This window comes from Mastigoproctus giganteus, chromosome 11, assembly GCF_048544385.1.
Source record: "Mastigoproctus giganteus isolate SK-2022 chromosome 11, ASM4854438v1, whole genome shotgun sequence".
Classification (NCBI taxonomy): Eukaryota; Metazoa; Arthropoda; class Arachnida; order Uropygi; family Thelyphonidae; genus Mastigoproctus; species Mastigoproctus giganteus.
Genome location: NC_143585.1, coordinates 17,349,210 through 17,373,406, shown reverse-complemented (window position 1 = coordinate 17,373,406; position 24,197 = coordinate 17,349,210). Strand labels below are relative to the sequence as shown.

Sequence of the window (24,197 nt, the reverse complement as noted above, 5' to 3'; positions counted from 1 at the left end):
GAAAGTAGACAAATTTCAGCATCTCGCATCCCATACACGTTAGAGATAAACGTCTGTGCTGTTAGCACTTGAAAGATATTAAGTAGTTGATGAAAAGCCTTTCCAAAACAGAAGAAAGCTTTTTACGAATGGCTTTTGGACGATAAATCGCATTTTATGAATCTCTTCTTGGTGAAGCTGCACCTTTCTCATTCACTCCGAGAAGGAAATGAATTCTTTAGGAACAAAAAACTGATAGAAATTATTAGCAAAGAAAACAAAGGAGTATTTTAAACAATGAATAAAATTGCTTTTACAGTAGGTGCCAAAAAATATGCGGCAAAATATCTTAATTTAGTAGTGCTATTTTATTTCTGTGCATTTTATTTTGGAACATACTGTATGTTAAACTTGAGCTTCACAAAAACAGTAATACATATGTTCGTACTTGTGATTTTACGGTACCTAGGAAGCACCTTAAGTGCTGGAACCACAGTATGCGTCTCCCTCTGCCCTCGTGGGTAGCACAGTTGGTAGAATATTCTTCCTCCAGACACACTTGATGAAAAAGACCTCAGTTGGAGTACTATAGATGATGGGAGGAATTTTTATCGGTTTTTTTTTAACAACATGGCCGAGTTAGTCGGTCTCAGGCGAGGGTAGGGTAGTTTTCCATCCAGCAAACAGAAAATTAATTGCTTAGTCGCTGATGCTCTTGCTTCTTCCTCTGACGCAGTGCTTTATTATTTAGAGTAGTGCCATACCGAGGCAACCTGTAGTGAAGTACCTCCTAAAAATCAGATTGATACACTTAGCAAATCCAGTTAATTCATAGGTAAATACAAATTTGAGGCACTTGTTCTAATCTGAACAACAATGTTCTATAGATCTTGTAGCGCGATACTCCTGTCCTAATATGGTTTTGTGGTGTGGCTGATAATGTGGTAATCTCTCTCCTTTCTTCCAAGCAGCTTTCTGAAGCCAAAACTCTTTAACACCATGTTAATCTTGTTTGGACAGTACTTGAATCCAATACGCTACAATTTAGTTTTCCACACATCATGTGATTGATTATCTGTTCTCCAGAGCAGCTAACTGATATCGTGGTTTACCCCACCCCCCTCACGGATATGTGAATGATGATACAATATTTCGCATACCGAGCTAGGAACGGATTCGGACTGAAAGCTACTTTGTGCATAAAGTAAAGCCCTCAGGATGGGGAATTTTTGATTGGATCTACTCGATGAGGATCTTCGGATAGGATTTCCCTAAATCGGGAGATTCTGATAAGATTTCCTAACTGGGATCGAAGCTTCCTAATGGAGATCTCGTGATAGGGTCCATAATTGTGGATATTTTTATTTTTTTAACTGATTACTTTCCAGTTGCAACAGAAATGGTTGAATAAACAAGATTAATAAAGGAACACCGGAAATGCCAAAATCCAAATCAACAACTCAAAGTATAAAAAAATCACTGAGGAATTTCCTGAAGTCTGTTGACAGTTTCTTAACAATACGATGTAAAGAGATTCGGACCAAGGGGTTAATTTTCAGTGAGTTCCGTGTAAATTCTCGCTTTGATTTATTTCCTTACAAACCCCGCCGACATTCTTGCGGTTTATCTCAATCGCATTCCCAAAGTCGTTTCTGCCAAGAAGTGCGCGGATTTGCCGAATTCTATCAGACGGAAGTGTTGAATTTCAATCGATTCTGTGTTACAAGTCACCTTCTATTAGTTCCCTCACGTGAGTCGAATGTTAACAACGCTTCGTGTTCCTCTCGCTACCTTGGGTCGCGTTAAGGAAGTGATCCCTTGTCAGGTCTGCAACAACACGCGCGCACGCTTCGCGACTGCTTCCGCAGATGCAGCTGTCCGCCAGCAGTGCGGTGGCCCGAACTGCGAGTGGGGGCCTACGTGGAATAGGAGGGGAGCGCGTGGGGTGAATCCGAAAGGACATTTGCATCTGTCGTAAGAAAAGGAGAAGAAACAGAGGGAAACACGACGAGAGACAGAAAAATAAGAAGAGAGACAGAGTGAGTGAGAAGATAAACAGAAAACTAGACAGAGCGACAAAGAGAAAAAGAAGTAATAAGCAGAGACAGAATGGCACAGAGGATAAGAGAGAGAGAGAGAATAGAAATGGGACACGGAAAGGGACAGACAGATACATATATAGAGAGAGAGACTTATAAAGAGAAACTTATAAAACAGCTAATGTGATTTGGCATTTTTGAAGTGGGTGGACTGTCTTTCCCTTTCATGTGTTCCTGCGTTTAGGGGGATTTAAACTTAGTTGCCGATTCCTCTAGAAACCGAAACAGCTTTGCATTGGGTTGCCCTGATATTGCGCTACTCTCAAACAAATGGTTAATGCGCCGTTTAGTTAAAAGATGCAACACTGATATGATAGTCTCTTTTACGAATCGCTGATCCCAAGTCAGGCATCCTCTTTTAAATAAATGACAGAAAAAAGCAGACAAGAGATCATTTGGAGATGTCGTTTGTTGGAAAGTAGTGTAATAACAAGGCCAGTTCCTGATGGCATTTCTCCATTTGTTGTAAAAATCTGTGCTGCTGAAGTTATTCCTGTTCTTTGCCTCCTTTTTTCACTTTCTTATTCCAAAGGTGGTTTCCCTTCCGCTTGGAAATTTGTTAATATTCAGCCAGTTCCAAAAAAAGGGTGAAAAACCGTTCCATCGTATTATCATCCTACTGCAATTACTTGTACTCTTTCTAAAGGAATGGAGAAATCAATTAACCGCCAACTCTTAAACTACCTAGAAACCTTCCGCCTGATCAACGATCGCCAGTATGGATTCCGTCAGTGTCGATCCACTGGTGATATTCTGGTTTATGTTACTCATCTATAGATAAATTCAAAGGAAACGTTTCATCAAACTCAAGCAGTTGCACTTGCATTTCAAAGGCATTTGATCGTGTTTGGCATAAAGGTCTCCTAAATGAGCTCCCATTTTATAGTTTTCCAACTGTTTTTTGTAATTGGGTATCCACTTTTCTGCGGGTGATCTCTGTCTTCTAACTTCTCCCCTAATGTAAGCGTTCCCCAAGGTTCAGTTCTTTCTCTCTTGTATTTTAATGGCCTTCTTTCATTGACCGGAAATCCTATCCACAGTTTTGCTGATGATAGCACATTGCATTCCACTTTCCTGTTTGAGATACCTTGCCATGCTCAAATGGCTTCAACTTCCCAAATATCCACTACAAATTCCTTAAATGCTGATCTCCAGTGGAGCAAACATAACTCAGTTGATTTTAATCCTTTGAAACTCAGTCCTGTTTTATATCTTGCAACAGATTCTTCTGCTCCAATCTTAAATGACACTCAGATTTCCAGGCAAGATCATATATCTCTACTGAGGATTACCCTGACTTTTAATCTCTTGACATAAGCACATTACAAATATTGCTTCCTCTGCACAGTGGCGTAGGAACGCCTGGATATTGGGGCAGGTGCCAAGGGCGCTGGTATCAGAGGGGCACCACTGACAGACCATATCAGTCCGTGTCAAGCTATTTCGACATTCGAGGCTAGCTGACGAAATGGCGCCCTTAGATGTCGCATCAGGATGAGAGCAGAGGGCGGGGCGAAAATTAATTTTTGCGTTTTCAGAGGGCGATTCAAGCCTGCGTGTATCCTTAAATCTCAGTAAATAGTTCATATTTGCCGTCCAGAACGCAACTTTTAAGGGACCAATCAGGCGACCGCTTCATCGGTACATACTCGAATGCACAGCACTTCGCCATTCAAGAACTGTGTACGTTCTGAGATACTGAATAAGTTCGAAGTTATAAATAATGTGTATATACTACTTTTGCGCTATATACACAGATGATCGTGAATATTGTGATTTTTAATTTAGGTGATACAGAAGCCTATGGTAGATATATGCTGATCTGTAATCAAGTCAAAAGGGAGGTTAAGCAGTCAAAGGCAGATTACGAGAAATCTTTGGAAAAATATGCAAAGAGTAACTTATGTAAACTCTAGAAGGAAGGGGATGAATCAGATTGGTTCATTTCATGTCGAGGGTTCAACTGTTGATGATCCTGCTTAGGTATCTAACAAACTGAATCAGTATTTTGGATCTCTATTTACAAATGAGGAGTTATTCTGGGAGGGGAATGTCAGAGGTGCATTAAACCCTGGAAATGAGCTAAATGAGAGCCAAATGGAGCAGAAATTGTTGAAGATGAAAATAAGAAAGGCACTTGGAGTGCATCGGATCTATCCAGTTATATTGAAGGAGGCAGCAAAGGAAGTAAGTAAACCCTTAGCCATAATTATGACAGGTTCCTTGGACTCAGGGAAGGTACCCATGGACTGAGGATGTGCAAATGCGACCCCAGTTCAGAAAGGAGGATCAAAGGGTGACACGAGTAATTAACGACCTGTTAGTTTAACTTGTCTTCCGGGGAAAATAATGGAATCACTGGTTAAAGAAGCACTGCACGATCATCTAGACAAGACTTCAGTTATAGCTCAGACACAGCATGGTTTTGTTAAGGGGAAGTCTTGTCTGACCAATTTGATTGGATGTAAAAATTTATTTTGATATCATATACTTGGATCTTAGGAAAGCTTTTGATACTGATGATATTGATGAAGGTATATCAGGCATTCACTTCAGCGAAACAATAGATCACCCTTTGTTGGGGTACAGGAAGACCACTCTCTCATAAAACTGTAACAGGGTGCTTACAGTAGAAGATTGACCAAGGCCTATTGTCCGAATGTGGAATACCCTTGATCTGTCCACTGGCTATGGATACACAGAAAGTAGTTGACCAGCTCGACTTCTCGGTATGTAGTACGTAGTAGCAGAGGTATGTGATACAAAAAAGCAAGCTTATGCAGCATCAGCCAAAAAAAAAAAAAAAAAAAAAAAAAAAAAAATCCCATTTCACACATCCATTCTCTTCAAAAGTTTGTCGAGTTCCTCCTTGAATTTATTTAAACTATCAATTTCTATAACAAAAGATGGAAGTCTGTTCCAACAATCAACTACCCCCTGGCTAAGGTAAATTTCCGCACATTTATTCTATAACTGTCTTTCTCAATTTGAATTTATGCTTCCTCAGGCTCATAATCTGAACAATAGGAGGCCCTTAATCCCATCAGAATTAAGCCTGCTCAACCTTATACGCCCTTAATACCATACTGCTCCAATTTGTACAATAGTCTCCCATGTGTAACAGTATCAAAAGCTTTCTTGAAATCCAAGAGTATCACATCAAAATTATTTTTTGCCTCCAGCTCCTTTGTGACCACATCATAGTATCCAATCAAATGTGGGACAAGAAGTTTGATAGGTTTTACGGGTACCACTAAGTTGCCGATGGTAATCTTTTAAGCCAAAGAGATTACTATTGTGCTTAGCAACAGCAGTTGCTTAAATTTATTGAAGGCGAGAGGAGCGAACAACGCATACCCAGTTAAGTCTCTCGTAATTCATTAACCACGTAATCTCATATAGAAAATTTTCTCTGTTCTACAAACACTATTTTAAATGTAATTTGCGAAGGGGAATTCAAAAAAATTCGCTAAACAGAAAAATCTGGTATAAAGAAGTTCGTTAAACAAAGGTCAGACTGTACTTATTATTATTTATTATGATAATTTTATTTACGCGCCTTTGTACGATGGTTTTACTAATTATCGTAAAAAGGCGCGTAGCCACGAATTTGCCAAGGGCGTCAAAAACCTAGCTACGCCTCTGCCTCTGCATCAAAAAAACTCGCTTTCGCTCCCAGCGTTGCTTTTCTTTCAAACAGCTTCTCACTCTGTGCAACTCGTAAATCCGCTCTATCTACCATGGAAAATTGTTCCCTCATCTGGGGTGGTGCTCCCAAAACCTCTCAGTCTTCTAGATTCCATTCAAAAGAAGGCAGTCAGGTTAATTAATGACCCATCTGTAACGAAGTCTCTCCATTCTCTTTCTGATAAACGATCTGTTTCTGCTGCATGCTTTTTCTACAGATACTTCCAAGGGCCCTGTTCTTCCAAATTGGTTTCTGTAATTCCCGCTCTCTATTCCAAACCAGTCCGAAAACGTGCCACGACCAATGAGCATTCTTTAACTGTCGAACTTCAAATTCACAGAGCCAACTTTTCTTCTTCCACATTTATTCTTTTCTGTTTTCTGGAACGACCTTCCTTCTTACGTATTCGATGAAAATTACAATCTACAGAAATTCAAGTCTAATGTCAACAATTATCTTCTTTCAGCTTCTCAACCTTCAACCTATGCACGGTACAAGTACTATAGGTTCTAATACCTCTCGTGCTTGCCCATTTATTTATTAAAAAAATAAATAAAAGGACAGCTCGTTGCGTAGTTTTGTCTGCTGTGAATGTAGTCTTGTCCACTACTCAAGCGGCAGGAAGTGACATCGTGATGAGTGGTATTTTCTGTTGGTACGTGCTGGCTCCACTCATATCTTTAGATGGTTATGTCACCTTCAATTAACATCATTCTGTCGTTTTAGACCAACTTCACCCTGCAATGCATCACTTTTACCTGGAATGCGATGGATTCTTTAAAGACGACAGCGCAACTATCCACCTTGAAAAAATTGTACCTGAATGGTTCGAGAAACACCACCAAAATTTCCAAGATCTATTCCATATCTCAATCCAACTGAGGAGTCTGGGTTATGTTGGAAAGGGCTTTCAGTTCTCTACCGACCACAATACAGCAACTGACAAACGTCCTGATGGAAGAATGTCAAATGTTCAGCCAGACAATCAGACGCCCAGTGGAATCCATGCCACAATGTGTATGAACTATAAAACGGGCGAAAGGTGGCTCTACTAGATGTTGAATTAAGGTATCTAAGTTTCTGTGCAGTGAGTGTATGTAGAGTAGAAGTCAAGCTGAAGTTACTTGGTAGGAACTAGAATTTTTTTTGGTTCGGCGCACCTGCTTATCAAATACTTTTTGTTCAGTGCTTCTCAGACGACCTCATTTGCAAGAAGCACAGCGTTGCGATGAACAACACGGCATAAACAGAGCTTCGCAAAATGACTGGGGGGAGGGGAATAACTGCACGAGCCACCAGCGCAGAGGACAAGATTTACAGCCACAATCACCACCGCGCTCGCCATGCAAAGTGAGGGTTGTCACTCTGCACGCAGATCACATTTCACCCGACTAATACACGCCGACACACGCAGTCATTATTTGGGAGACTTACGGGGGTCGTTAAAGATGCAAAAGCCCACCAGGAGGCCACCTTCTCGGCCGCCGCGCAATAGCGAACAAAAGACGGAACGCCAAGATGGCCACAACACAACAGCGAAGCTCGCGCCGTCATTATTTGCCCCCCCCCCCAAGACAACATTCCAAACACCGACGACCACACCTTCAGCACGCCCATGTGGCGTTCTGCGGAGAACCGACTTACGGCCGATTGCTCCGTATTTCATCCTCGACTTCGCTTGACATCGTCATCAGTGTCTGTCAAAACATCGTGACACGTCTGTCCATTCGAAGTCTCTTTTCTCTAACAAACCCGTCTTTTTTCTTCTTATTTTTCCAGAGTATTCTGTAGATGCACGTGCTCCCCAGCGTGTGTGCGCGCATTAGCGGTTGATGGGCAAGTCGCTCCACTTCGCGTCCTCCCAGTGAAATTGGCTTCGGACATCGGAAGGACGTTGAATGTTTAATAAGACGCGTTTATCTTCTTATGGACCCCCCAATTAGCAAATTTTTTTAAACCAAAAATTGTCGAAACGATCGAGGCAGGCATTCTTCAGAGAAGACTGTCCAAAAAGAAAACTCTGGCGTTCCGAAGAGAATTTTTCTAAAAGCTTCTGGGAGCGAGGCTGTGCCACCTTATCGTATGACTCTTACTCCGCGGATTATCGACGCTAAACATGTCGGTGTTTTCGAAGAAAGGCGATTTTTAGCGTCCTCCTTGTCGCCCATTAATAAAGCGAAGGTGGAATTTTTGTAGCCTTTCACGTTTTTGGAGTCATTTTTCATCGGCCGTGATGGATGGTCTCATCACCTCCGTCCTCGACTTAAATAAACATTTGATCGCGCCGTGTCACCTCCTCCAAGTCGCAGCGTGTTACCTGTCTCTGAATGATGGATGAGAAGCATTTAACGAGGGGATAGTTCTGTCTAAACACCTTGCAGCCGTTAACACCCTCCTCAGACACACTCTAATTACAGATATTTAGTTAGATAAAGACGGAAATCGATCGTGCTTACCGTACAACTGCCGTTGATTACTTCCTCTGTGTGTGTGTGTGTGTGTGTGTGTGTGTGTGTGTGTGTGTGTCGCATTGTGTTCGTATGGATTTTCAATTTGAAAAGCCCACCAGAAAGTTATTACGAGTTCTTACCGATGCTTCTGAGGTTAACGCCTTACAAGGATTTCGCAGAGGTTATCTGACTCAAAGGGCAAGGATTCTTGTATCGCAGAGAAACAGGGGAGTGATCAGTTGCTCAAATGGCTTTGACTAGTGTATCGCTACGTCTTAAATGGATTGGCCCTTATTGTAGGAGTAAAGGACGTTGAATATTAAAAATATCTTTTTTTTTTTTTGATTGCAGAACTGGTGATTGAAGACCATTCTTTCTCTGAAAGTTAGATAAGACTTCTTCACTTTGTTTCACGCTAAGATTTTAGTAAACCAATATTTCATCAAGGTAAGAGATCTGGGAGTTACTCTCTGTGCTCTTATTCAAAACAACTGTACTCCCTTAACTGGAGTTTGCTTCTCCTATATGGAACCCACACTATGCATACTTCATACAGCAAATAGAATCGCCGCAGATGAAATTCATCCTCTATTTTTCCTGAGGTAATCCCGTGTTTTACCACCGAATTTCTACTCGAATCTGTGTTCTTACTTCAAGTTTCAACCTTTGGAAACTCGGCGAACTGTTTTTCGATCTGAAACTGTTGTACCACAACCTCACTAGTTCAACCTACCAGCCGGATCTTTTATGCCATATTGATCTTCACGCTCCAGCTATGGCTACTAGATAGAAGACTACATTCCCCATCGGTAACTGTAGATTAGAGATAATATCCAGGAACTCCTTTAAAAGAACATTGTCACTCATGAAAACGTCTGATCTGGATATGGCTATAGACAAAAAAGAGTTTCACATAAATGTTTAGGTGGTTGGCGGATGAATTCAATGTTTAAGATGTCCATCAGTTCGTATGTGCGTGTACATGACGATGTATCCTGCAGCTACTTGCTCTCTGCGATTTTGCTCATGGCACTGGACTTATGATGTCATGAATGCCTTTTTTATATCTTTGATTTAAAATAAATAAATATCCAAAGCACTCTTACATTAAGCTGCAGAACATCGGTATAAGGCGAGTGAATCAAAAAAGGGCAGCATCGCTTCTGAAAGAAATTTCATTTTGGCCGATAACCAACAAAATTGAGGGAAAACCAGAGGTGGTACATAAATCCCGGGTACTAGGTATTAAAAATACGTAACTAGATCAAAACATTTAGAAGAAAACCTCTTCTTAACTAACTTTTCAACCAAGGTGATTAAGGGTGGTAAAATTCTAGATTTTCCCCAGCTCCTACATAATCTTCCAGTAAGGAGGCATCAGGAGGCAAGCAGAGACAGAAGAAATCAGAGTCCTTGAACAACAGACGAAAAACCTCCTTTGAAACCACGAGAGAATCCGGATTTAGAGCAATGCGTATTTTAAGATTAAGGACAGCCAGACTTCTTAAAATGAGATATGGAAAATATATTTAATTTAAATGTCATATTAACCGTTCCTTAGGAATGCGGTCTTCATGATTTTTGTGTCTCGCCATGAAAATCATGAACCAAAGCTCCTTAGCCGGTGTTTCATTGGCTAATATTTTGGCAGAGTAGTATATCTAGATGTTCCACAAGCGTTTAAAACATTCAGAATATTCTCGATCTTATTGGCGTCATATGTAAGAAAATCCAACGTCGGCTCTCTTTTTCTTTGGTAGGGGAGGGTGAGGGAGATGATTCTGAGCCATCGTGGATTTCCGTGATCATCAACTAGTCATCCTCGGCTCTACGGGATGCTGATTCATTAATAAAGCGAAAGAGGATTCTAAGAGAGGGGATGCTTGAAAGTACAATGTCATCTCGGTTATCTGTTCGCAACAGAATGTTCATTAACTTCGTAGAATCCCCAGCGTTGGTCCTAATTAATGAAGCTTAAATGAGGGAGGCATTTCTCATAGAGGTCTGGCCAAAAGGGACCAGTTTCCTCCGCTATTTTCCCCTCTTAACAATCTTTCCTTTGATATTAAGTGAGACAAATTTGCACTTCCACGTTTTCGTGTGTTAGGAAGAAAGGGCTTGCACTAGACCTGTGTAAGATTGGTGGAAAACGCATAATTCGGCCTCAGATTTATACCAAATCTCTTGAGATCGAATGTGATTTGGGAGAAAATTTAAATATGCCTCTTTGGAAAGTATTAATTTAGTTAATGCACAGTGTTAGAATTATAAAAGGCTTAACACAACAGATTTAGATAAAACGAAAATGTCAGTGAAGAATGTCTAAAAGAAATTAAGAGAAGACACGGAAAATTCTAATTTTGCAGGTTAATTTTTTCCTCAAAGAGGTATGGGATGTTAACCGCCATTCTGACTATGATTTTAATACGTACAGTACACTAAGAAGATACTAAAATTGGACCACCTACCTAACATCGAGACGGTCCTTCATCTACTGCTCTTTTTTCTCCTTTATGATCTAAATGAGATTTATGAGATTTTTCCGGCCCGTGAAGAGTACTGGTGCAAAATGCATGGAGCGATTGATTGTGTGCGGTTACTATTATTACCGTTGGTCCCAGTACAGTCCCAGCATAGTCTGTGAGTAGAGGTCTCCAGTACAGCCTGAGACTCATACTTGTTATACGGTAAACTTTCTTTGATTAACTGGCATTTTGGGTGAGCTTCTGCTTTATTATCTTGGTAGAGTGTACTCCGTCTGAGTGATCACCCTACATCCTGCAGTCATATGCTCCATTGTATCATCAACAACATGTGTCATCTGTTACTCGGAGTCCTTGGCGATGTATTTCCTGAAGTACCTAGTGTTGATTACCTGGCCTCGGATGGTAAGCATGAATTCTTAGGCAGATGGGCTCAGCCCATCTTCCTAATTTTTCTAGACCTTCTTGCAGAAGCATACCTTCATTACTGTCATTAACCACCCTGCCAACATTTATATCATCTGCAAACTTAAACATTAACCTCATATACCCTCATCAATATCATTGATAATTACAGAAAACAATAATGGGCCCAGGATCGAACCCTGTGGGACTACACTAATAATATTAATCCACGAAAAGCAGTGTCCATTGTTAACGGCTCTGTCTTCTCCCACTCAACCATCCCTTCATCCATAGCAGTAACTTTTCCTTAATGATACATTGTTCCAGTGTGTACAGCAATCTTTTATGTGCAAAAGTATCATAAAAACTGACTCAACATTGCACTGGCTACCGATGTCAACTGGATGTGCTGCCTTAGATTTTATGTGCTTCTTAACTAAGAACATAATCCCTTCCCCCTCCTATCCTAGTTGTCCTTTCCGTACACATAAAAAAAAAGTAAAGTACAGCCATTATCAACCCATTGCAGGATGGAAGCCTCCTCAACAATTCATGCTGAGGGAAATGGATCATAATCTGCCACGCTGGTCCAGTGCGGGTTGGCAGATCGACCGTATTCAGCAGTCAGGGGCTTGAACCCCGGTCTACTCAAAGAGCGTGTGCTACTGCACTCCCGCTCTTGCCCACTCGACTACGGAGGCCGTTCTGTACACATTGTACTCCCCAAATTCCAAGTCTGCACTGCTTATATCTATGTGACACCACGTCTCTGATATCCCAGCAATGCCAGCATTTGATGTGTTCACCAGCACTTCAAATTCATCAAATTTATTTACTATAGTCCTAGCACTGGTGTACACGCACCTGTTCTTGTTCTTAGTTATCCTAACGTAGCTCATGTACTTACATGTTCCATGATGACCAACACATGCCTTGAAATCCCTGGCACCTTGCTGTCCAAGCTGCTACTCATTCCAATAGAAGCACTGCAAAAATCACTTTCATCTCTGCCTACGCCTACTGTTGATCTATTATTCTGTGAATTCCCCAAGCTAGTAGTTTTCCGATCCACCTAATCCTGCCCCAATAGCATCAACAAAGATTTTTTGCACTGCTTCTATGGGCTGAGAAGTGGCAACTGAAGTTTAACTTTGACAAATGCAAGGTACTGCATATGGGTAGCAATAACCCAAGAGAAACGTACCAACTGTGTGGTACTACACTCAGGGTACTGAGTATCATTGAAAAAATGGAAATGAAAGGGACTTGTGTGAGTAATATGGTATAAATTAGGGACCGTATCATGAAGTATTAAGAGAAATTCTGTAAGATGTTTTGTGGAATCAATTAGGCCTACAAGCGCTTTCTTTGATAAGAGACTTTTTCCCTTGACTTATAGGGATAATATGCGAAGAACAGTGGTTCGTGAAATGTTTAAATCAAAATAGAAACTCCCTTTAATGGAAAACAGAATTGGAGTTGAAGGCAGAATTGCTGCATTCAGGTTTGAGTGTCTACAAACACAGATTACAAGCGTATAGATAATGTTCTTTGATCAAAAGTGACCCCACCGATAACTTGACCTCTCGCTGGTCCGAATGCATCCCGTTACATAAATTGATGATGCGGGGAACGATAGCTTCCAAGCAATGGAGATAACAAGCATTAGATGATTCATTTGTCTCTCTCGGCTGTGGTTAAAGTGCGCTGGTATTATTATGGACAGTCCGAATGAGAGCTTAATGCTTTCTCTGATGCGACTTTTACTAAACCACATTTACCGCATGGCTGTATGCTAATTGATGAGAGCCAGGCTGAGCTGGGCTCATTAAAGTCCAGTTCGGGCTTAGCACTCTTCGTACAACTGTCTACAATATAAATGGCCATGGATCTGTTTCCCTGCCTCCAGTCATTTAGAAGGTATTAGCGATACACGAGTAATTAGGGAACTCCTAGTATATTAAGGGGAATACCACGTGAGTGGATAAAGGATTGGCTGCAGAGGTAAAGCCAGGGATTTTAAATCCCAGCGGCGGCTGCGGTTATTCTACACTTAAGGTACGAAGATCTGGCATCTCGCAACAGCCATCTAGGAGTGAATGCAGTTCCACATTAATTAAATTCGCACTAAAACTGAACAGAATTGACTCAAAAATAAAACCCTAATTAATATTTGTAAATGTTTGAGAAAGTTACCCAAATATGAATTTAAATTCATTAAAATTTTCTGTCTCCACCTTGGGGACTTCTTGCAGCTGCTTTGGATGGACTTATACTACAACGTTTGATAGTTAAGTTCCAAGCTGAGTAAGTTTATAGAGAGCACTGCATCATGGTCCTACGTGCAATGGACTCAGTCCTGGAATTTAACTGTGGTATATTATAAATTAAAATTTCTTTTTTCGAAGAGGTACTCACCTGCTCGCACATGGACCTCTCTACTCCCGATAACCCCGACTGTGTTGGAGCCGATACACTTGTAGACAGCGGCATGGACATCCTGTTGGTATTTTTGTGGAGAAAAAGGCGGGAAGACTAGAGAACCATCGGGTCGTACATGCCGGAGTCCTGGAACATCGCGTAAGGGTGTTCCATCTTGGTGAGACCATGTGATCACAGGCGAGGGGTTGCCCTGAGCTGAACACTGGATGACCGTCCCTGTGTTGTTGTTGAAGTCAACATGGCTCGGAGGTTCCAGGAGGAAAGTGGGTCCTTGCTGACTTTCCACTGACGCAGTTCTGGCTAGAGCTGCAAGACAAATTGAGTTTAATGAGAACAAAGCACACATTGAACTTTATTATATACAACATATCCTAACAGGACTCGTTATTGAATTGCATTTTAAAAGAGTGTCTTCATTCAAAAGACATTAAATACGAGGTAATTAAGCACCTGAGGTAAATTTTCCTTTCTGGTGTCCGATAAGTGTTGCGTACTTATTGGACAATATCCGCTTATTGGACAATCCACTGGCCAACGATCGATCGAGGTAGCTATGACAACAGAGCACAAGATCCTATCGGATATGCAACGAGATATTTGTAGACAGGTACCAGAAAGCAATTGCGATAGTAGTAGTATTTGAGGAGCAGTACAACATTTATTAGAGCAGTGCGTAATATGGGTTTTTACGAAAGGAATGTCTGTTTATTTAAAACTTATCTTGTGTCTGAATACTAAGAGACATCCAGTAATGAATGACCAAACAAGACTGAAGCAAAACATCGAGAAGTGCACTCGCACCATTGTAAAAATATTGTTCATAGAGTTGTATTAAATACACTAAAAGGAGGGCATGTATGTCATTACTGAGTTAGCCGCCCCAATCACCAGATCTCAATTTAATTGACCTCCTTTGGGGTGCTGTATGAGTTGTAACAAGTTTGCCACAGTAGGACCTAATCGCGTTTATGCAGTATGTCTAATAAAGTGGACACTCAGTGCAGGTAAGTATACTTTGTTGTGCATATATGAATCTGGAAGTACATGGTAAATTGAAAAAACTATTCAATCTTATTTTGTAGGAAGTAAGCCACAGAGTCGAAGTCAGTTTAATATTGCTTTCGTCAAAGTGTGCTTCCACCAATCAATCTTGCACAAACAAGTTTGTCACCGATGCCATTAATAACCGCTAAGGCGACGCTGGAAAATGAAGAGAGGGGAAGTTTAAAGGGCGTTGACACCCTGTAGAGTCACGGTCCAAAATAGAAGCACTTCAGGGACGGCGAGAAGTTAATAACACGTTATACAGGCTGTGAAAGGAAAGGGATGGGAAAATGGTACATGCGCATCTGGATTAGCAGTGAGTAGGTCAGATGAGGTTCCAAACATCTATAGAGTGGTTAAAATAGATGTATATTAGGTCACCAAAAAGTAACGACGTTATTATTGAAACCTACCATGAGTCCATCGACTATTCACAGACTACAAGTATTCTCAAGAAGAAATGGAGTATCTTTAGGAGGTGGTCTCGGCTTCACAAAAAAAAGAACCAAACAAGCCTTAAAACACAAGGACATTTAGAGCGGCCTCTTGGTGCTAATCCAAAAAAAAAAAAAAAAAAAAAACAAACTCTTCCTATCTTTTTCTCTCCTTCCATTCTGCACGCTAAAATCGGGACAGATGCGTGTGCACGTGCCCCTACATCCGAAAGAATATTTCGTTACATTTCGTCTGTCAGAAACAGAAAAGAGCGAACGAACGAACAAAGAATCTGATTCTTTTTTCCGCAGCATCGAGCCCATTTCTCCGCCGATCTATTTCCGTTTAGTTTGGTAGCGAAATGCGCGTGCCATAAATGGACCCTTCAGGTTTACCTGACGAGGAGAAATCTTTCACTCGCCGACATTGTGCTTAACAGCATCTCCAGCTTTCCGCCTTAGCGTATCGATGCGAGACATCCCCCCATCCCACCCCCCCTCCGGAGATCTGCTTCCAAGCACCCACTCGGTGCCGTTCCACCTCTTGATGTACCTGGGTCGGCCGCGCGGGGTTCATTTAACGATCACTTTGCTTCGTATCTGCTCTTGGGCAGCGCTTTCCTACCTGTCTTAGGCGATTCAGGGATTTGGACATTCTTAATCCTTGTCGGGGATTATCGATAATCTTAGTAAACCAAGAGGAAGGCGCGTAATTCGCGGGAGTGAGAAAGCGAAAGGCAAAATTCTTTTCCTTTTTGGCGTCTGCAAGCGAAGTCTCAATTCAGAAATCGATGCGCGGTCTCAGGCACCAAAAAAAAAAAAAAAGCCAAGACGGAGGTCTTATTTCCTGCGGCAATTTATGGATGAGTCATCACATTGCTAACGACCCTCCCTGCTCGTACCTGTGCATGCACAGTCAGCGCTGCTATTATGGGACTTTAAAGACCCGAAGCCACGAAAAGTGCACACGCATCCACCTCCCCTTCCTTTTTTTCATTCATATTTTTCGCTCCGAATATTTCTTTTAATGCCGATAAGAAAAGGCAAGAGAAAGGAGTTTTGACAACTGCTGCGCTGAATCCTTCCTCGCGAAGGCGCCTTTCGCCTTACTACGTAAACATCACACATCATTTATTCCCACGCCTGTTTTTATTCCAACTTTTCCTTTCTGTCAGCTCTTGGTGGAGCTGTGCTTATAATCACCGTCCTCCCCAGCTGCTAGAAAATGCGGGTTCAAATCCCTTCAATTATGCTAGGCAGGGTTTTTCGTCAAGCAAAACTGGAAAACTGGCCGAAGAGTCACAGAGAGCGCGCGTTATGTGCCGGAGTATTGTTGTGATGGAGCATCCAACCATCCTTGTACAATTCAACTCTCTTTCTTCGAATTTTTTCCAATGTTTTTCAATGTTGGAGTGACAGTGTGATTTGGCAGGGCGTATTCAGCCATAATAATTCCTTTAATATCGAAGAAAACAAGAAGCATAGTTTTCATTTTTGATATTCTTGCTTTATTGGTATGGGCGATTGCTATTTAGTCTTCCATTTCATTGCCTGTCTTAAAGTTTCCGACTCACACTGTAACAGCCAACTTTCATCGCCATTTGGTACAGTACTCAGATGTTTTTATCTTTTTCAATTTTTTCGTGAGTGGCGCAAGCAACAGGAGTCTGTGGATCCATCGTGCATGGTGCTCACGATCCAGGCAGATGGTGGTGGTTGCTTAATATGTGTCATGTTTTGATGGCAATAACTAGAACCCTTGGTGCGTATGTACCAACGTTTCACTGGCTAGGTCTACCGTCAGCTCTTTGGAGACCATGTGCAACCTGCCATGTTGCATTTTTTCCAGGACAGAAACGAGATCTTCCGAGATGATAATGCCCAGTGCCTTCGGGCTCATACTTTTCATGAGTGGTTCGAGAAACACAGTAGAGACCCCACCCATCTTGATTGGGCTCCAAATACTCCTGACTTAAATCCTGTTGAACACCAGTTGGATGTTTTGGAACGGGAAGTGAGGCATTTTTCAGGCAGCATGGCAGCAGATCCTTATGGACATCTTCTAGTGGAGTCAATGTTTAGGCGAATGGTTGCCCAAATATTAGGTAGGTGGTTATAATTTAGTTATCACTGAGTGAATGTATCAGTATCTAACATGTTTCCAATCAATAAACTCAATATTAATTTACACAAACTATCTTTTTTGACAAGTAAGATTGTTCTTCTTGAAAAGAAAGAATAAAGGAGAAACAATGAAATACAGAGATAGAAAATTTTGTGAGTAAACAGAACCACTCTTTTGAAATAAGATTCTCCGTTTTGCGTGCGATGGAATTTGAATGCACACACACACACAAAAAAAAAAAACCTAACTCAACTGTAAGGAAATTATAAGCAATGGAAGAAGGAAAAAGGCTCTTATTTTCCTTCTCTTATTACCACACCATGCTTCGGCTGCTTCGTATTTTCCTTGGGGATCTTGAATTCTTTCTTGTTCATCTCGGTCTTTACAAGAGACAGCCGAATGCAGTTCACCACCATGTAATGGGGCCTGGTCTATAGGCTGGTATTTGAGAAAATACGCCCGGGAGAAGTATTCTCCTCAATCATAAGCTCCCCAAACAATGAAACACTGACATGGGAACAGACAATAAATGAAATCCTGGATGGGTTAATAAAGCAGGACATAACAAACCCTGAGAGCCCCACACAGACAACCATCCGAATTCAGCACCTGACTTACAAAGCAACAGATAGAGAGGATGACTTCACACATGAGGAAATAAATGCAGCAATACTCTCCTTCACAGATGGAAAATGCCCAGGATTAGATCTGATAGAGGTAGCAATAATGAAGAGACTGTGGAAAACAAATAGCACAGTACTGGAAATCCTCTTCAACACATGTCTACATGAGGGCACCTTTCCTGCCCCCTGGAAAACAGCAAACCTTAAAGTCCTCATTAAACACCCTGATAAGCCCCCCAACTTAGCTTCCTCCTACCGCCCCATTGCCCTACTTCCTGTCATAGGCAAAGTCCTAGAAAAACTAATAGTAGGCAGATTCCTACAATACTATACCAAAAAAAATCTTTCCTCACACTGCCAATTCGGCTTCACCCCTGGCAAGTCAGCTGTGGGAGCTATCAAACAAGTTCTTAATACTATCACTTCATCGGAATTTAAATATGTCCTAGGTCTCTTTGTAGACTTTAAAGGTGCCTTTGACACCTTATGGTGGCAAAGTGTGCTGGCAAGGTTTCGAGAGGCAGAGGTCTCAATTCCGATCTATCGTCTAATTACAGACTACTTCTCAAACAGGCACCTTGTGGTCTCAAGTGGAGCATGCTCCGTAACAAGACCGGTGACCCGCGGCTGCCCACAGGGATCTGTTCTTGGCCCAGTGTGCTGGAACATGGTCCTTGATGAGTGGCTCGCAAAAGATTTCCCCCAAATAACTAAAATAGGGTATGCAGACGACCTTGTTCTGCTCCTACAGGGTAACTCACGGCTTGAGCTGGAAACCAGAGCAAGAGAGGCCTTAAATGATCTAATCTCCTGGTGTGCAACAAACAAACTAGAATTGTCTGCAGAAAAAACAAAACAAGTCCTTTTTAAGGGAAAACTCAACAGAAACAGGCCCCCATTAATAAAAATCAATGAACAGAGTATAGGTAGGGAATCCACTTACAAGTATTTAGGAGTCATACTAGATGAGAAACTAAACTTTGTAGAGCACGCAAAATATCTAAGAAATAAAACCCAACAATTAACAGGAAAATTATTGAGAATAGCCCGGAAAAAGTGGAACATAAAATCATCTACACTGGCAATGTATTACAAATGTCTATTCCTACCCATTATATGCTACGGAGCAGGTGCTTGGGCACCCAGCATTAAACACTGCCTAGTAAAAAAATACTTAATGCAGGCACAGAGAATTTTCCTGCTGGCCTCCTCCAGAGCATGTAGAACCATCTCTACATCAGCACTCCAGATAATATGTGGTAAAGTACCAATAACATATGAAATTATACAGGTATATCTAAAATACTATAGAAGACAAGGAACCCCACATTCCCTAGGAGAATATACAACAGATCCAAATGAGACAGATAAGGAAGAAAAAAGAAGATTAAGAGAAATGTTCATTACAGACTGGCAAAGAGAATGGAGAGAAGACACCAAAGGGAGAACAACATACCAGTTCATCCCCCTGGCACAGGAAATAAATAAAAACAATAAACCCTGGTTGAGCCCAGATTTATATACTACCTTCCTCCTGTCGGGTCATGGAAGCATAAATGCAAGACTGCATGCTCTGGGGCTGGCTGATTCCCCCAACTGCAGATGCGGGTCACTGGAAACCGTACAACATATAATGCTCGAATGCATAAACTACACAGACCTGAGACAACCATTCCAGCTTGTAACAGAAGTGTATCACACTGAGGATTTCCCCAAAGTGCTGGAATCACCAGATAACTTTCAAGCATTAGTAAACTTTGCAACAAGTGCATTCAAAAGAAGAAGAACCCTCCTCGGTATGCCGGAGTAAAGCAAGAGGCAACACACAAGCCCATACCTAAAATTGGGAGAGAGGACACAGCATGGATGGAGACTAACCTACGGAAAGGGACTGATATATATTCTCAGTACCCATGCTAAAAATACCACAATAAAAAGGAATACATGCTGACTGCAGCACTGTCATTTCAGATAGTCATAACAATGGACATAAACTGTACATGTACCATAATAAACAGTACCAGGAACAAAAGACCAGTCAACCCCAACATGGCAAAAGTCTAAGACACAACAAGTGAGTAAGGCAAATGGAGAGTATACCCTATGCCACAGAAATATGACAATAACAAGAAGTAATGATTGCAACATGGAAATCAACAAAAATAAATTCAAGGGCATGGTACTGAACTACATCCTCAGTGCCCATGTTTCAGACAACACGGTGCACTTACCACACAAGTAGTTTAGCACCATTAAGAAAATACATGTTGACTACAATAGTACCTTCCTAGGGAACCTCAACAACGGTCATAAACCTTATATGTACCACAAATTATCAGTACCAGGCTCACTCAGACCAGTTAACCCTGTCAGTGCCTGGGCCTAGGGCACATCTGGTAGGTATAGGTAGCAGTGAATAATTGTCCTAGATCATGGTAGTAGTGAATAAGTGTCCTAGATCACAGTATGAACCACAAACTATTAGTGCCAAGCTCACTAAGACCAGTTAACCCTGCCAGTGCCTGGGCCCAAGGCTCATCTGGTAGGTATAGGAAGTAGTGAATATTTGTCCCAGATCACAGTAGCACTGCAAGAACAAGAAGGAATGATTGAGGCATAGAAGACAACAAGAAGGGAGAAAAGGGAAGGAAAGAGAGTAGAAGGAAAAGGGGAAGAAGAGAGACAGAATAAAATCAAGGGGCAGGTCACTGAATCACATTCCCAGTGCCCATGCCTCAGACATCTCACCCTGCAAGCAGTTAAGTGCCAATGAGAACAAAGCAGGTTGACTGCAACACTGACATCACAAATTACACCAAGGGCCAAAAACTTTGTACCTCACAACAGTACCAGGCACAATAAGGCCAGTTAACCCTAACATTGCCAAAGCCAAAGGCACATCAAGTGAGCAGAGGTAATGGGGTGAAATTCCCAGGTCACAATAGGATGACATGGACAGCAAGCAAAGATTGAGACATGAACAACAACAAAGAAGAAGGGAAGGGGAAGAGAAGGAGAAAAGAGGAAGAAGGGAAGAGAAGGAAGAAGGGGAAAGGAGGGAAAGGGAAAGAAGAAGAACAAGAGGAAAAGGGAAAGAAAAGACTAATACCAAGGGGCATAACACTGAACAACATACCCAGTGCCCATGCTTAAGACTGCATAGGAAAAGGTACACACAAGGACATATCCAGGAGGAAAGAAAAGAGAGGGAAGAAGGGAAGAAAGAAGAAGAAGGAAAATGGAAGAGAGGGGAAAAAGAAAGACAAGAAGAAATGAACACTACCATGCCAGATTGCGTACCAATATGAACTGATCACATCATTCCCACTCTTGGTCAGGATTGAGCCCTGCAAGAGATGGAATAGTACATCCCTCCCACTCTTGGCCAGGACTGAGCCCTGTGAGAGATGGGGTATAGGGATATCGAAAAGTAAATGATAGTCCTTATATTATTATAGTTTAATTTATTTTATTTTATTTATTTTATTTTAATATATTTTACTTTATTTTATTTATTTTAATTATCTTATTTTATTTTACTTTACTTTATTTTAATTGTTTTATTTATTTTATTTTACTTTATTTTATTTTATTTTATTTTATTTCATATCTAAGGGGAAATAAAACCAAAAAGTGTGCCCTGGTAATTCTGAGGGGACCTTCCCTGATGCATTACCCGGCCACACAGGATTAACTTGATGGGACATCAGACGTCCAAAAACTTAACCACAGGACTGGATCAGTCCGTGTCCTCTTAAGATAAAGTAGATCCTGGCTGCCTCCATGTGGCTAGGGATGGGAGTGAGGGGCTGTGACACAAACCTGCCACAGCCCCCTACTGCTAAATGCCAGGTGCCGGCTAACATACAACGCAAACACAACACTAATGCACACCTAATTACATATTTCATCTATCAGATGCATTTTTTTTTTTTTTTTTTTCTTCTCAAAATTCAAAAACTTAAAAAATTTGAAGAAATTTTTTTTTTTTTTTTTTTTTTTTTTTTTTTTGTGTTAAATATATACGTGAAATTTTGATGCTCTTTTAAGTTCTTTTCTGAGCCGGCAACTTGGCAAAAAGCCTAACAAACGGCGGATATAGGGGGAACCCTGGAAGCCGCTAATAACTTACAAATACACTTTTTCTGTATACATGTCGCGATGGATATATATGTGAGAATGTATATAAATCTTGTATCATGTATATATAAATGGATGTATATAAATCTTGAGAATGTATATAGAATTGTGTGTGTAAATAAATGTAAATGTAAATGTAATAAAGGATGCGGAAATGAGGTCAAGCGCAGTCGTTGTTGATAGATCGTAGATCCCTCGGTGGTTTCCCCAATAATAGCCTGTTTCCCTCACCTGGTAAATTATCGCGGAGCCCTGTGATCGCTCTGATGAATTGGGCTAATAACAGACGCTAGATTCCGCTCTCGCCGCTCCACACACGCGCCTATTTCCGAGGTCGGATATACGATATTCTAAGGTTATTTACGAATTTTGTTCAATTCCACCTGCACAGATGCATCAGTTCGATGATAAACTTCTCTTTTTTACAGCAAACACCAGAGGAGGGCTTAGAAAGGAGAAGTGCTGTCAGCTGTCGCCTAAGAAGCGGCATTTATGAGCTGGAGAAATGCCGCCTGAGCCGACATAAAAGGTAGCAATGAAGGTGAGGGCCCTCTCTGTTCTCTAAGCAGCGCACATTTTGTTTCGCTGCCCCGGGGTGTTTCTGCAAACGATGTCACAGGCCGTCTGGGTGAAAGACAGCTTCGGATCGAGCCCCGTGGAAGCTGATGACTCGATCCACGGCAGAAATGCTACTAATGGAACAGTTGATGATTTTCATCTGAACTTTCCTTTTCTCCAACGGCAGCTGCGATCTCTTTCTCTTTTTGTTGTCTTCCTGTTCACCTGCAGCGCGTGAAAGAGCTTTCGGGCTCTTCATTGTATTCCATTTACCCGAAAGACTACAATAGGATTGAGAACTTCTACGTGCTGCTCTGTTTCTTTCCAACAATTTGAGTTACGAATGCACTTTACCAAAATATAAGCAACCCCGTTCAGAGATAGAAATGAGTAATATTTTACTCACTAATGGATCCGAAAATAAATGTGCCACGCCGCTTTTTTGATACTATATTGCCATACCAGAATATCAGCGACTCAATAATCCGTCCTAACTTCTGTTGAATCTACACTGGTTAAAACAACTGTGGCATCTCCGTTAGTGTAAACTGTTTAGTTCACCGCCAGGAGCTTCTTGGTTGTCAGAATCCATCCCTCATTTGCAAATACATTGAAAGGTGCCTCACGCCCATCGCTTGGCTCCATCAAGTTTTGCAAAGAAATTCCTGGCAATTGAATATTGGGCTCTGAGGTGATTGAACAGGATCCATGGTAAACCCATTCACCTTGTCTAGATCTATACTACATACAGACATGAATATGACACCATGGAAAATCAAAATTCTGGAAAAGAACTTCACCACTCTTACCAAACTACTGACTAATAGGATTGATTCCCCCTACGTCCAAGAAATCATCTCAGCATCAACTATCCCTCCTAGAGAGCGACATAATCGATGTTATAGGTCGACTCTTGCCAACCTCGTCTGCCTTAGAGACACGTTCCCAGTAAATATTATTGAACATTTCAACCAGCTGAAAATTGACCCCAACAAACCATTGGATGACAAGAAATAGAAGAAGAATATGCTGGAAGACTTGCATCGAAGCCTTTGCCTACACTGAATATTGACACGATCATATCAGTCCATCTACAAGTCCATTACATGCCATCTATGGACGTATACATTCAGGAACTCCTGTACTGAAGACTTTGGCTGTCTTTTTAAGGGTAGAACTTAATTTATATTGCAAACTTAATTTTCTTGTGTATAAATGTTCAAACCTAATGGCCGTCATTCAGTGTAGCCACGTGTTCTGGAGCTCCTGAATGTTGAGTTATTTTAATGTGTTTAAAATATTTTCTTCCACCGGAAAAGTGTACCAGCTCAAAGAACTTCGCATAAGGATTACGTGGGTGAGAAATTTTTGTTATTACGAGGATTATCTTGTCTGTACTCTCTTGTCATCTACATAATCCCTTGGGAATGCGATACGTCCGTACAGTTCTGAATTGGAGCAAGTTTACCTTTCATTCATTTTGCTGTATCATGGAAGGAGCAACTTTTCCTAAAATCACTGATGCCTGTAAATTATGCGAAAAAGTAATTCTTCATGAAAACAAAGGAGAATATATAAAATGCTCCAAATGCAAATGCCTAATTTGTCAGAGCTGCTCCAGCCTTTCTCACCTAAGTCTAAATTTACTGCATACTGCTGCTGGAAAAGGTTGGTGAATCGGTATGTGAGCCAACTGCTTTGGGTTCAACAACCAAATCAAAGCCTGA

General features: G+C 41.3%; 1 protein-coding gene across 5 annotated transcripts in view; it reads right to left on the bottom strand.

Moving 5' to 3' along the window:
- The window catches only part of LOC150077751 (cell adhesion molecule Dscam1-like), a 351,950-nt gene that overhangs the window by 275,204 nt on the left and 52,549 nt on the right, over positions 1-24,197 (bottom strand). For all 5 annotated transcript variants that reach the window (XM_090385498.1, XM_090385494.1, XM_090385495.1 and 2 more), the window contains exon 2: positions 13,523-13,852. In XM_090385498.1, coding sequence (XP_090241624.1) covers positions 13,523-13,852 — 330 coding nt within the window. The remainder of the gene's footprint in view (positions 1-13,522; positions 13,853-24,197) is intronic.